At 37.5% G+C, this 15,348-nt stretch overlaps 1 protein-coding gene across 1 annotated transcript in view; it reads left to right on the plus strand.

The window, feature by feature from the left end:
* Positions 1-5,496: 5,496 nt before the first annotated feature.
* LOC142341442 (uncharacterized) overlaps positions 5,497-15,348 on the plus strand; it is a 57,798-nt gene continuing 47,946 nt past the window's right edge. Inside the window, exons 1-4 of the mRNA XM_075392384.1 lie at positions 5,497-5,817; positions 6,684-6,853; positions 7,424-7,613; positions 8,381-8,523. Of these exons, the coding sequence (XP_075248499.1) occupies positions 5,523-5,817; positions 6,684-6,853; positions 7,424-7,613; positions 8,381-8,523 (798 nt within the window). The 5' untranslated portion in view covers positions 5,497-5,522. The remainder of the gene's footprint in view (positions 5,818-6,683; positions 6,854-7,423; positions 7,614-8,380; positions 8,524-15,348) is intronic.

Here is a 15,348-nt window from a genome sequence, read left to right on the forward strand (position 1 = left end):
GAAATGACGAAAAAAACATAAAAAATCCAAGTTTAAAAAATTTAGATTCAATTGTCAGTAAAGAACATAAGATGAACAATACTTGAAGCAAAATTGCTGGAATTACTTCAACAATTGCTATTCAGAGGTTAACTCTTGTTCCTGAGCCCTGCTCTGCAACTGTCGCAACACAGTTCAGAACGTTATCCACTCTACCACTCAAGGAAAAGTGTGAAAACACAGAGGCCTAGACTCTATCTCTCTCTTTCTCATTAACAGGTAGTTTATTAATTAGACGTTTAATATCAAACCTAATTTTACTAAGCAAATGTAATTTAACCTTCAGAATTTGGCCACTGTCGAAACTCTCGCACTACCAATAAAAAATAATTCGAGAGGTGCCTTCTAGCATACATTGTAAAAATTGAAAAATCCGTATTAGGACTGTTTTAAAGAAAATCATAACCGCTGTAAATATGAATTTTAAATAGACTAAATTTTGTATAAATGAACAAGTTTTCGATTCAATTAAGTGAATTCCTTGAATTATTTGAATTGTGGCCTCACACAATTGTAAAAACACATTTATTTTATCATTTAACAGTTTGTGTAACAGTTTTAACCGGCAATGAAAAGTTCCAAAGAGTTTGTTTAAATATCATATATACTTTTAATTTGACAAATTAGTTTGTACCTCTATCATATCTATCTAATGACAAAAATCAGCTTTGCTCTTATAAGGCGTTCCATCCTCTGCATTCGAGGCTTAAGGTTACTAAAGTGCCGAACATTTGTTGATGCTTCAATGGGAGCTGTAGTTGAAGAAGGGAGGATGTTAGCTGACCAATCTACTTGCGCCATCAGTTGTTTGTTTTCTAAAGCTGCCCGTCTTTTATTTTACAAATTTCAGTTGATGTTTGCTTACTACTTTCACTTTATTGATAGATTTGGGCAATATGAAACGTTTTATGAAGACGTAGTGCTGGGAGGGCCCCGGACCATTCAATATTCACCCGGTGTTGGGGAGGGGCATTTTTTAATTTACTTTTTTACTCTCAAATTGATGTTCTTCCAGCGAACACCAAGACTGAATAGTTTTGTTTAAAATACCATTATTGACATTGTCAAACGTTTTTGCAAGGTTGGTATGAATTATGTCAAAATTCTTGATTGAATTAATTTATGGTTATATTTTAATTAAAACAAGAGTTGATTGACGCAAGAGCTTCCTTTCGAAAACCATACTGGGCTTGATGAAATAGTAGTCACAGATGACGGTGAAGAGATAATCAATGTTTAAAAATTTTAGATGCAATTGTCAGACGAGAACATAAGATAAACAGTTTTTAACAAAATTTTGCTGGAATTACTTCAAAAATTGCTACTCAGAGGTTAGCTCATCTTCCTGGGCTCTGCTCTGCAACTATGGCAACACAGGTCAGAAAGTGATCCACTCTACCCCTCAATGAGTGGTGTGAACGACACAGAGGCCTAAACCCTCTCTCTCATTAACAGGTAGTTTCTTAACTAGACGTTTAATATCAAACCTAATTTTACTAAGCAAATATGTTTTAACTTTCAAGGTTTTGCCACTGTCCTAGCTCTCGCAGTACCAATAGAAAGCACTTTGAGAGGTGCCTTCTAGCATACCCTGGAAATACGGAAACATTGTCAAAATTGAAAAATCCGGATTAGGAAAATTTTAAAGTAATTGATAACAGCTGTAAATATGAGTTGTAAACAGGCTAAATATTGTATAAATTAAAAAAATTTCGATGAAATTAAGACATTTCGTTGAATTGTATTATTTTGTGGTCTCACACAAATGAAAATACATACTTATTATATATCCTTGAACAGTTTGTGTAACAGTTTTAACCGGCAATGAAAAAGTTCCAAAACGTTTGTGTTAATTATCATAATTAATTTTAATTTAACAAATTAGTTTGTACCTGTATCATATCTATTTAATCACAAAAATTAGCTTTGCTCTTCTATGAAGTTGCATCCTCTGCATTCGAGGCTTAAGGACACTAAAGTGGCGCGAAATTGTTGATGCTTCAATGGCAGCTGCGGTTGAAGAAGGGAGGATGTTAGTTGACTAATCTACTTTCGCCATTAGTTGTTTGTTTTCTAATGCTGTCCGTCTTCTGTTTTTTTTATTTTCAGCTGATGTTTGTATAATATTTTCGGTTTCTTGATAGATTTGAACAATTTGAAATGCTTTATGAAGACTTAGTGGTTGGAGGGCCCCCGGACCTGCCAAAACTAACCTAGTGTTGGGGAGGGGCATTTTTTAATTAAGCATTTGAATTTTGAAAAATAGAAGGCACGCACTCACCCATGATCTTCACTTCCTCCCTGGATAGATCCGTGGATGTTCCATGGCATCTCGAGCACATGATTCCAGAGTCAATTCACCCTTTTCCTCTCTGTACAGCTGACTGGTGCAAACCCACGAGCCTTGTGCTTGCAGGAACTACTGTTATTACTACTGCTTGGAAACCTGAACTACTACAACTAATATACTAGTATACGCCCGCTAAGTTTTGGATTGCAGAAGACAAAGATCTGGAAAAGTATCTGTTGACAAAGAATTGCTTCTATATTTGCCCGTAGTGTAGGTTTGGATTGTTGTGCTGAAATGTTTCAGGTAGGTAATGGGCAGAACTGTAGCTTGCTTACGTGTTTGCGCAGATGCGCAGCAAGGGTGTCGCAGATACATGGAGGATTTTGTCGACTTAAGATATGAAAAAGATAAGAATGGCAATACAATTGCGTTTTTTGCTGTGTTTGACGGTCATGGAGGAAAAGAAGCTGCTTTGTTCGCACGAAACAGATTTTGGACTAATTTGAAACGACGACCATTGTTTTATTCAGAGAGCCCTGAAAAAGTTTGCAAGACCATCAGTGATGTGTTTTTGGAGACGCACGAGTCAATTTAGCCTGGAATTAATGGAATTGTTGGAATTAATTCAAAAACTGCTACTCAGAGGTTAGCTCCTCTTCCTGGGCTCTGCTCTGCAACTATGGCAACACAGGTCAGAAAATGATCCAGTCTACCCCTCAATTAGGGGTGTGAACAACACAAAGGCCTAAACTCTTTTATCTCTTTCTCTCTCATAAACAGGTAGTTTCTTAACTAGACGTTTAATATCAAACCTACTTCTACTAAGCAAATGATTATTAACTTTCAAGGTTTGGCCACTGTCGCAGCTCTCGCAGTACCATTAAGAGGAGATTTGAGAGGTTCCTTCTATCATACCCTAGAAATACGGACACATTGTCAATAATTGAAAAATCCGGATTGGGAACGTTTTTAAGAAATTGATAACAGCTGTATATCTAAGTTGTAAATAGGCTAAACAATGTATAGATGGAAAAATTTCGATTAAATTAAGATAGTTCCTTGAATTTTTTTACTTGGTGGCATCACACAAATGAAAATACATACTTATTATATATCCTTGAACATTTTGTGTAACAGTTTTAACAGGCAATGAAACGTTCAAAAACGTTTGTGTTTATTATCATAATTAATTTTAATTTGACAAATTAATTTGTACCTCTATCATATCTATCTAATGACAAAAAGCAGCTTTGCTCCTCTAAGGAGTTCCATCCTCTGCATTCGAGGCTTAAGGACACTAAAGTGGCGCGAAATTGTTGATGCTTCAATGGGAGCTGCGGTTGAAGAAGGGAGGATGTTATTTGACCAATCTACTTTCGCCACTAGTTGTTTGTTTTCTAATGTTGCCAGTCTTTTGTTTGATTATTTTCAGCTGATGTTTGTATAATATTTTCAGTTTCTTGAGAGATTCGAACAATATGAAACGTTTTAAGAAGACGTAGTGTTGGGAGGTCTCCGGACCATTCAATATTCACCCGTTGTTGGGGAGGGGCATTTCTTAATTTACCTTTTTACTCTCAATTTGATGTTTTTCCAGCGAACTCCAAGATTGATTGGTTTTGTTAAAAAATACCATTATTGACATTGTCAAACGCTTTCGCGTAGTTGGTTTGAATTATGTTAAAATGTTCTCTCTAATGAATTGATTTATAGTTAGATTATAAGTAAAACAAGAGTTGATTGACGCAAGAGCCATCTTTCCGAAAACCATACTAGGCTTGATGGAATTTTGTCATAAATGACGGTAAAGACATATAAAAAATCAACGTCCAAAAATTTTAGATGCAATTGTCAGACGAGAACATAAGATAAACAGTTTTTAACAAAATTTTGCTGGAATTACTTCAAAAATTGCTACTCAGAGGTTAGCTCCTCTTCCTGGGCTCTGCTCTGCAACTATGGCAACACAGGTCAGAAAGTGATCCACTCTACCCTTCAATGAGTGGTGTGAACGACACAGAGGCCTAAACCCTCTCTCTCATTAACAGGTAGTTTCTTAACTCGACGTTTAATATCAAACCTAATTTTACTAAGCAAATGTGTTTTAACTTTCAAGGTTTGGCCACTGTCCTAGCTCTCGCAGTACCAATAGAAAGCACTTCGAGAGGTGCCTTCTAGCATACCCTGGAAATACGGAAACATTGTCAAAATTGAAAAATCCGGATTAGGAAAATTTTAAAGTAATTGATAACAGCTGTAAATATGAGTTATAAATAGGCTAAATATTGTGTAAATGAAAAAAAATTTCGATGAAATTAAGATAGTTCCTTGAATTGTATTATTTTGTGGTCTCACACAAATGTCAATACATATTTATTTTATCCTTGAACAGTTTGTGTAACAGTTTTAACCGGCAATGAAAAAGTTCCAAAACGTTTGTGTTAATTATCATAATTAATTTTAATTTAACAAATTAGTTTGTACCTGTATCATATCTATTTAATCACAAAAATCAGCTTTGCTCTTCTAAGAAGTTCCATCCTCTGCATTCGAGGCTTAAGGACACTAAAGTGGCGCGAAATTGTTGATGCTTCAATGGCAGCTGCGGTTGAAGAAGGGAGGATGTTAGTTGACTAATCTACTTTCGCCATTAGTTGTTTGTTTTCTAATGCTGTCCGTCTTTTGTTTTTTTTTATTTTCAGCTGATGTTTGTATAATATTTTCGGTTTCTTGATAGATTTGAACAATTTGAAATGCTTTATGAAGACTTAGTGGTTGGAGGGCCCCCGGACCTGCCAAAACTAACCTAGTGTTGGGGAGGGGCATTTTTTAATTAAGCATTTGAATTTTGAAAAATAGAAGGCACGCACTCACCCATGATCTTCACTTCCTCCCTGGATAGATCCGTGGATGTTCCATGGCATCTCGAGCACATGATTCCAGAGTCAATTCACCCTTTTCCTCTCTGTACAGCTGACTGGTGCAAACCCACGAGCCTTGTGCTTGCAGGAACTACTGTTATTACTACTGCTTGGAAACCTGAACTACTACAACTAATATACTAGTATACGCCCGCTAAGTTTTGGATTGCAGAAGACAAAGATCTGGAAAAGTATCTGTTGACAAAGAATTGCTTCTATATTTGCCCGTAGTGTAGGTTTGGATTGTTGTGCTGAAATGTTTCAGGTAGGTAATGGGCAGAACTGTAGCTTGCTTACGTGTTTGCGCAGATGCGCAGCAAGGGTGTCGCAGATACATGGAGGATTTTGTCGACTTAAGATATGAAAAAGATAAGAATGGCAATACAATTGCGTTTTTTGCTGTGTTTGACGGTCATGGAGGAAAAGAAGCTGCTTTGTTCGCACGAAACAGATTTTGGACTAATTTGAAACGACGACCAATGTTTTATTCAGAGAGTCCTGAAAAAGTTTGCAAGACCATCAGTGATGTGTTTTTGGAGACGCACGAATCAATGTGGCCGCATAGAGGTAACGCAACTATTTTCTTTGCTTTATCTACATGTTAGTCAATTTAGTAGTTTGGGGTCCCCCCCCCCCCCAGGTTAGTGGCCAGATAACCCCCCCTCAATCATGGTAATTATACCATAAGGGGGGGGGGGCTATAATGGGAAAGACCCGTCGTTTATTTCAAGGATCTAAGTTTGAAGTGAAGGACAATTAGCTTCACAGTAGTTTGAGGGGCTTCGGTTGCTTTTAATGTTTGATGGAACGTTTGCTTTTGTTAATTGTACCTGTGACTCCATGTACTCAGAGGTCCGGAGTTGATAGAAAAGGCTATTACTAGCTAGAGAAGTGCTTTGCACAGCATAGTTGTTAGAAACTGGCTTTCTGGAATTTTAGTTTGTATCGGTTTTTCTTCGTTAATTGCCATACGCAGATAGCGACTTAAACAGTCAATGTATGGTAGAACATGAAGTGAATTTACAAAATCTCAACGACAAGATTTTAACATGAAAGGGTTTTTTCTGTCCTAATGATTTGGATTCATGATATGTTGACCGAGAACAATGCTTTGAATTCGTTTCTGCTACTGCTTCCATGGGTATTGAATGGAATTATATTCTGTATTTTTGAACCTTGGGTCTTTGAAACAAATTTTGAGGCATTCATTGTGCATTTAATATTCGGGTATTTCCCATTATAGCCCCACCCCCCCCCCCCTCAGCTTAGTGGTAAGATGACCACCCCAATCATGGTAATTCATAATGAGGGCTATAATTTCATGGGGGGCTATAATGGTAAAGACCCCAATATTCTATATTCGAATAGTAGAATGAAAAAGTTTTTCCGAAATCAAATCTTCAGATTTTCCTGAAAGGAGTATTACGTTGTAGAAAAATGGCCTATGACGGAATCGGGCTATGTCAGTACTTCTGGCTGCACAGCGAGTGTTGTTGTGATCAAAGGATCAGATGTTTTTGTTGCTCATGTTGGCGACTCATCTGTTGTGTTGGCTGAGAAGAAAGACAATCCGACTCCTGATGAGCCCCTGCATGCTAATATGGTTAGTTTAAACCTTTAAGCTAGGTTAGCTTCTAAACATTAGGATTGTTAAGAGGTTCAAAACCAACGAAAAGTATTTACTGATGTCATACGAAGTTTGTGATTTAGGTCGTTTGTCCCTTTGTGGAAAACATGTGGGTGATTTGAATGAGTGCAATATGTTTTTCCCTTTATCAGCGTATTCCGTAATGCAGCTCAAAAAGGTCTTCCCAGATGTTATTTTTGGCTTCTGTTTGAGTTTTTACATGACAAGCTCAGAAAGCTGCTTCTCGGATTTGAGTACTGCCACGGGAAGTTGGTAGTGGTTTTTTTCTCTCGTCTTAATTTTCCCTTACAAGCTCAATGATTCCAAAAATAACAATGTCATAATTCCCTGTTATATCGTGTTTGTCATATAAGCATTATAACTTTAATCAACGAGTATTTTCAATCCGCTTTTGGACCAGTGCGATTTTAAGAACTAGATTTTCAATTAGTACGGTGTCATATTAGCATTTAGTCAATTAGTGTAGCATTTGCTATTTAAAAAAAATCGAGAACAAATTTCACCGAACAATGGAATTGTGTTTAGCTCACACAAGATCACCAGCCTCAATACATGCAAGAGCGCGCAAGGATCAAATTGGCAGGAGGAACCGTGGAAGTGAAGAAAGGTGTCACTAGAGTGGTCTGGCGGAGACCTAGTTTCCCTGGACAGGTCGCTACCAGAAACAACAGTCGATACACCAACGTGCCATTTCTATCAGTCTCCAGAGCCCTTGGTAAGGCGGCAGCTTGGGGCGCATGATGCACCGTGCGAATTTTGCAAACACAGAATTGTTGAATGAATTTCTATTGCAGAGGTTATAAACAAGGATAATAACTTTTTGCAAGAATTATGCACAACAATCGTAGAATTGAAGGCAGAAAGCTTTGAACATCGGTTTAATTGACAACTTTGGAATTTCTTTTCCCGTATATGAAAATTGAAATCGTCATTTATGCTTATAGTTTGAGTGTCTTTTGTTCCCCTTGTTTAGTGTGAACTAGTATTAATGTCGTTACATTTTTCAATTCAAAGAAAGCTCCCCCCCCCCCCCCCCCCGCGTAAAAAGTTTTACAGCCTACTTTGGGGCGGCAAGTTAATTCATATATAAATCCTGACAGTAGTCAAAACTATAAAGCATCAAGAGCGAAGGAGAGAGAGAGAGAGAAGGAGCAGAATGATGAACAACATAGATATGAAAATCGCAATCAATATGTAAAATGTGGTGATTTTGAATCAATATTGATTTTGTAGTAAGATAGTTTTCACCTCTAACTTCACTGCATCTTAAATTGAAGAGGTGTTTGTGTGGGCCGCCCACGTGTGTTGAGCTGATGTTGGCCGTTTCCTTAAAATGATTTCGTTATGATTATTTACTATGGATAATTGTTTTCACGGCTAACTATTTTGTCAATTCGATCTGAACAATGTTATTATGTCTATTGCTTTTCGCTGGTGAAAGTTATTTAGGTGAACAGAAACCGTTAAGATGATGTCTTTTAGGTGACCTCTGGAGCTGGAATGAAGAAAAGCGGGAGTACATTGTGTCCCCTACACCGGATGTGTTGCACTTCAAACTAGACCTCAACAGACATAAGTTCCTGGTAGTCGCATCTGATGGTGTCTGGAACGTATTCCCCCCTAAGGTACTTCCATTTTATGCTTATCTGTTGCTGACGCGTAACTTAATGGCTACTTTTTTCTTCTGATGTAGATTTCGCTAGGTTTTCTGCAATTATAATTGGTTATAAAGTGTGGTTTTGCGCGCTCTTAGTTTTTAGTAATTGGATGAGGTTCTGATTCGAGAAATCAGTGGTTTTGGTGTTTTCGTGGCACACTTTTGTAGCAATTATTAAAACAGAATTAAAACAAATTGGTAGCAAAATTATTAAATAATTCAATCAAAATTTGTAGCTATTATTCTTGTCCTGGTGATCTCTTTAATGCAATTTTTCGCTTGATCGTTTTTGGCCTGACCCAGGTCTAGACCTCGACTTATGAAAAAACTTTAAAAGTCTAGTGGGGGGGGGGGGTGCAATATTGACTAAAATTACACGGTCGAGGTTCCTAGTAAAATTCCAGCTTCAGTCTTATCATGGGTCGAGCTATAGTCTTTTCATAACAGATAAGAGTCGAGCAAGGTCTTTTCATGGGTCGAGCTGAAGTTTTTTCATATCCTAGAAAGTCGAGTTAAGGTCTTCTCATGGGTCAAGTTAAGGTCTTTTCATGGGTCCATTATTAGTCATTTCATAAGCAACAAAGTCGGGCTAAGGTCTTTTCATGGGTCCATCATTAGCCTTTTATAATAAGCAACAAAGTCGAGCTAAGGTCTTTTCAGGGGTCCATAATTAGCCTTTACATAAACAACACAGTCGAGGAAGGTCTTTTCATGGGTCCATCATAAGTTTTTCCATAAATTGATTTGAGTGTCTATTTCGTGAGCTCTCTTTACTGTCCAAGACCACAAGAAAAATTGAGAATTTTTCTTGCAGCCCCAGAAAAAGCCGAGGCTCTTATACGACAATTTTTAACATCTAAAGGAATCCCGGATAGGTCAGGATTCTATAAACATCTAAACATCACAAAAGCACAAAGAAACAAGGCACAATTAATAAACAGCATATTACAATATCGATTTTTTTTGGAAATTTTTCCCCCACCAAAATTTAACTAAAGGAGCTAAGCCAAAAGTTCTTGACACTTACAATCCCTATGGATAAGAGATACTACGAATACATTTCGGGCAACATTGAACAACTCCTTGATCCAGAAGGTCACATATTTTTGAAGTACGAAACGACTTTAGAGAAAGATGTGACGTAATTGCAAAACTTAATATCACTAGTCTTGAATTTCTTTACATCATGGCCAACGTTAGCCCGTCACACGATTGATGTATCACTTTGAACCGCCTAGACCCAATAGTTGAGAAATAACAAGAGATTTTACATAAAAAACCGACGAATTTTTTGCGTTTCCGAACTTTTCTAATGTACCATTTTTTCAAGTATTGACCCCAAGCAAAAATTGCCGGTTTATTACAATCTAATTGAATAGTAGATACTCCGAAAATAGTATGAACAAATTTTCGTATGAAAAACTAACTCATAGTCTTTCAACCAACTCAAAGTTAGTTTTTCATACGGAAATTTGCGTTATTCGCAAATTTCCGTATGAGAACCTAACTTTTTTTCCTGGGGAAGCGACACCCAAAATCTTTGTTTTACACTGTAAATACACTGGACATCCTTCATACCAAGCTTGTTTGATTTGAACAACTCCTTGGTCCGGTAAAAAATACTTATTTTTGGAATTGATCCTTATCATTTTGCGCTAAATTACGTCTGAAATACGAACTTTTTTCATAGGTAAGCTGTGAAAAGTCTTCATTCTTCTTAAAAAATTTTGGTCAAATCTTTTCTACATTCTACTTACAGAAATTTTGGTTCAATTTGGACAACTATTTGACCCGTCAGAAAATACTAAACTTCAAAATCGATTATTCGAAAAATCTTTAAAGTTCGACCTTCGCTTATTATATTCGAATAGAGAATAAAGATAAAATTATACTTGAACAAAATCTACCGAAAGACAAAGTGTTAGTGGAGAACAGCTAAACTAACAGCTGTGTACTCTAGTCATAAAATTTAACAAATAAGATACAAATATATTAGTTCCTATCTCAATTTGAGTTTACAGCAAGGTGGAAGCTTAATCATGTTCGAAATGCTGCAACATTGTAACAAAATAAAGAGTTTCTTGTATTTTTATCGGAAAAACTTAAGCGATGGTGGACAACAGAACATGAATGGGTTTTCCAGTTTCCTGAGCGATGTACCCAAAGATAGCATTACTTTTCGAACCTCTTTCTCTTAAAAGTCTCAGTCGTCGTAAAATTTTGTAAATTTTCAGACAGATTCCTCTTCTGTTGTCGTTCTCATAAAAACCTATTGTTCTCCAATCACAAAACGACGTCGTCTATTTTGATGGCTACAAACTGGTCTGTTTTATTGCCGTGCTGTAAACTGTTGACATAAGATAAATTTTTTTGTGCAAGCGACCAAAGATTTGGCAATTGGGATTGACGGAAGCAGATGACCGCGAAGTTTCGGTTTCTTTCATGCTTAACGTCTCGTCAAACTTTTTTTTTATCAGAATGCACAAACGTCGCCAGACAGTCATTTTCAACCTTCAGTTTTTCGATATCGCGTTACTAACAGCTGGCAATGATTAACTTTTCCAGTTAGTGGAAAAATTACACGATGGTTTGCGGATTCAAACATTGAAGCAGATGAAGGAAACAGTGGTCCAATGTTTTTAGCTTGCCATCCTAGATGACTTAGTTGGTAAAAGTTTATGGACTCAAATTGATCAGTTTTTTCACTCGTGCTCAGGCAAAACCCGTTCAAAAGGCTGTTGCACATATCTGCCTCGTTGTTACTTTCATTATTCAGGTCCTCAATATCACTGTTTCGGTCTTCACCAAAAACGAAGTCAGGGAACACAATGGGCGCCAAATACAAGAGATAAGCTTTGAAGTCTTTCGCTTTCAAGGTTGCAATGTCCTTCAACGGCCGTATTTTTCGAGGGATTCTTTTGACGCTTCTGTTTTGGAAACGATAAGGCCCAGTTCTATTTTTTTCTTTTCGCAATCTTTCGTAATAGTAGAGGAAAAGATCTTTGCAAACACATAGAAAAAGCTGATGCATTACATCAGTAGGGGATGTCAAGGGCTGGTGAGGTATCAATGAGAAAATGGATCTTCTTCCCTTGACACCCCGAGTTTCCATTTCAAAATCCGATTTGCGGCCATTCTTTTTTTTCAAGCGCTCTTGGCTTCCATTCTCCAGGGCCTTCAAGATTGCGAATTGAGTGGCCTCAGATTGATAACTTTGTCATTAGGGTAACGATGAGCCCTATCAACATGAAATTCTCTTTGCGTGCACAATGTACATCGGTAATAACCATAACATTGTTTGATATTAAAGATCTTTGCCTTTCCAATCAGGTCCGCTATCAAAATTAGAGGCGCGTAATTTACAGTCAGGCAGCTTTCCTGAAAGTCGACGGTATCTGGTGAGCGCAATTCTTTTTGCAAAAAATCAAAAACATCGTTGAAGTTTGGATGTTCAGCTCCGATATACAAAGCCCCCATTGATATGTTCTGAAAACGCTGGCGCTCAAAGGGCGGTAAATCAGCAACTGCTATGAATACTGGTCATGCTGATAGAAGGTGTGACTTGCAAAAAACAGCTCCGTCAGTATTCAGAATGAGACTGATTTTGACTGTTTTATCCTGCACTTTGAGTTTTGGAAACAAGAGATCACATTCAAGTGCTCGGTGTTCACCATATTCCAAGAAGGTAAGGTTTCAATCGATGTTTTAACAAAAACGGCCTTAACTTCAGAAAAATGTGCTCTCCATGTGTAAAACATTGCTTAGAATGCTCGAATTGAGTCACTTCATTTGAGAGCTGAGACTTCATGGACCAGGGCGAAACCGTTTTTTTCCGAACAAGCATTGCTCTCTTTTAATCAAAGCTGCAAGAAGCTTATCAGAACCATTGTGTTCTGCAACAATTGATACAAGAGAAGCCGCTAAATTTCAGGAACTCACTGGAAGCACATCAAGGATTTGCGCATCCTCCTTCCCTAGTGATATTAGTTCACTATACTCGGGCTCTTCCTGTTCCTTTCCATTATTATCAGTATCGTAGTTGTGGTCCTCCCTGTCGGAAGAAACTATCTGCAGGTTATTAATGCAAGTTATTTCACCATCACTAACAGCGGAACTCAAATCACTATTGACAGACCTCAGGAAATCTTCTTTTGAGTCCCATGTCTCAATTTCAGAAGCATCAACATTATTCTCTTCGAAAGACTGAATACTTAGGCTGAAAGTTTCGTCGTAAAAATTTACAAGTGTTTGCAAGCCTGAAGCTTTTTCATCACTAACGCATTTGAATCTGGAATCGTTCTACGTTTACGCTTTGACGGAATTTTAGATGACTCAATTCTTGACTCATGCAGGTCTTTATTTTCGCAAAGGCAATCACAGTTTCCTTATCCGAAAACATCATCATTATAATAAGCGCAAAGCTCATCCCAGGCTTTATATCTTTTAATGCGCGTAGCCTAATACAGGGCCTGCCTCTGAACCCTCCTTTCGTGTAACAATCACGTTTGGTCTACAAGAATGATTTGCCCAACGAGCAACTCCAGCGTGCACCTTTTCACCCTCCATAATAGAAAAAGCACCATAATCTTTTCCAGGAGGAATTTTAACCGGCAAACCAACTGCACTACCGATCTCGCCTGCTTTTATTGTCTGCTCTGAATTATTTCTGAGACAAACTCCTACATAGCTGTCAGATTCGATTTGTAGACCACCCGAAAAGGGGAATCTTATGCTGCTGCTAGATCATTATAGATGCTCTTGATTTTTCTGTTTTTTTGTTCACTCAAATACATTTCATGTCCACAAATCGGTAAAAACATGAGCACTCCTTTCAAAACAAGATAGGTATTGTAAGGACAAAAAGCCTTCAGCTTGGGCAAATTACTCAGCGTTCTTCAGAAGACAGATTTTTTTCTGAAACGTAAACAAACTTTTGAGCACAGCGAATAAAAATTTCATTATTTTCAAAACTATTAAGTGGCTGCGTTCTCCGGCAGCTCTTACTTTCAACCGATCAACTGCAAGAGAAGCAAAAAACAACCAGGGTAGCCCTACACACGGTTGAAGCACAAAGAATGTTCAAAAGAGCGCAAGAAAACATTGATGAGCTAGCAGATTTAGACTAATATTGATGTTTTTAAAGCCAAACTCAGCGACTGAAAAAATTCCTGCTTCAGTGCTCCAGACATTCAGCTATTTTTCGCAAATTTTTGGGAAAGGAGTTGGGGAATTCAAAAACTTGAGATTGTTTAGAACTACCACTCAAGATCTGACACAAAATAGCCATCAAGTTGGGCGCCCATCAATTAGTTTCATGAATTGAATTGCATAACCGTCTTCAGCAAAAAAGATTGCGAAGCAGAAACTTACAAAATAGAAAACTCTTAAAGAAAGAAGGAAAAAGTTATTTGATGATAACAGCTATTCAGCAAAAACAGCCATGAACCATTGTAAGACTATAATGTTCGCTTCAAATTTTGTTCAATACCTATTTTCCTAGCCAAAAACTATTTTCCTAGCCAAGGGGATAAATTTTGCCAAAATTAATGCTTAAAATGTTCGAATTCAAACACTCATCAACATCAAAGTTATAGACACTTCTGTACACTAATTATCTTCAATAGCTTTAACTCGCCCAATGCAAGCAACAACTAGTTTCTCAAGACTCCGATAAATAAAAGCTCCAATCAATGAAATATGTCTAAAGATCATTACCTTCACTATTTTTCAACATCAAAACTCATACTGCTGCGAACTCATTTTTAGAATACATTGTTCAGCTCCGATATACAAAGCCCCCATTGATATGTTCTGAAAACGCTGGCGCTCAAAGGGCGGTAAATCAGCAACTGCTATGAATACTGGTCATGCTGATAGAAGGTGTGACTTGCAAAAAACAGCTCCGTCAGTATTCAGAATGAGACTGATTTTGACTGTTTTATCCTGCACTTTGAGTTTTGGAAACAAGAGATCACATTCAAGTGCTCGGTGTTCACCATATTCCAAGAAGGTAAGGTTTTAATCGATGTTTTAACAAAAACGGCCTTAACTTCAGAAAAATGTGCTCTCCATGTGTAAAACATTGCTTAGAATGCTCGAATTGAGTCACTTCATTTGAGAGCTGAGACTTCATGGACCAGGGGGAAACCGTTTTTTTTCCGAACAAGCATTGCTCTCTTTTAATCAAAGCTGCGAGAAGCTTATCAGAACCATTGTGTTCTGCAACAATTGATACAAGAGAAGCCGCTAAATTTCAGGAACTCACTGGAAGATTTGCGCATCCTCCTTCCCTAGTGATATTAGTTCACTATACTCGGGCTCTTCCTGTTCATTTCCATTATTATCAGTATCGTAGTTGTGGTCCTCCCTGTCGGAAGAAACTATCTGCAGGTTATTAATGCAAGTTATTTCACCATCACTAACAGCGGAACTCAAATCACTATTGACAGACCTCAGGAAATCTTCTTTTGAGTCCCATGTCTCAATTTCAGAAGCATCAACATTATTCTCTAAGACTGAATACTTAGGCTGAAAGTTTCGTCGTAAAAATTTACAAGTGTTTGCAAGCCTGAAGCTTTTTCATCACTAACGCTTTTGAATCTGGAATCGTTCTACGTTTACGCTTTGACGGATTTTTAGATGACTCATTTCTTGACTCATGCAGGTCTTTATTTTCGCAAAGGCAATCACAGTTTCCTAATCCGAAAACATCATCATTATAATAAGCGCAAAGCTCATCCCAGGCTTTATATCTTTTAATGCGCGTAGCCTAATACAGGGCCTGCCTCTGAAC

This window comes from Convolutriloba macropyga, chromosome 6 (genome assembly GCF_964194025.1).
Source record: "Convolutriloba macropyga chromosome 6, txConMacr16.3, whole genome shotgun sequence".
Taxonomy (NCBI): domain Eukaryota; kingdom Metazoa; phylum Xenacoelomorpha; order Acoela; family Convolutidae; genus Convolutriloba; species Convolutriloba macropyga.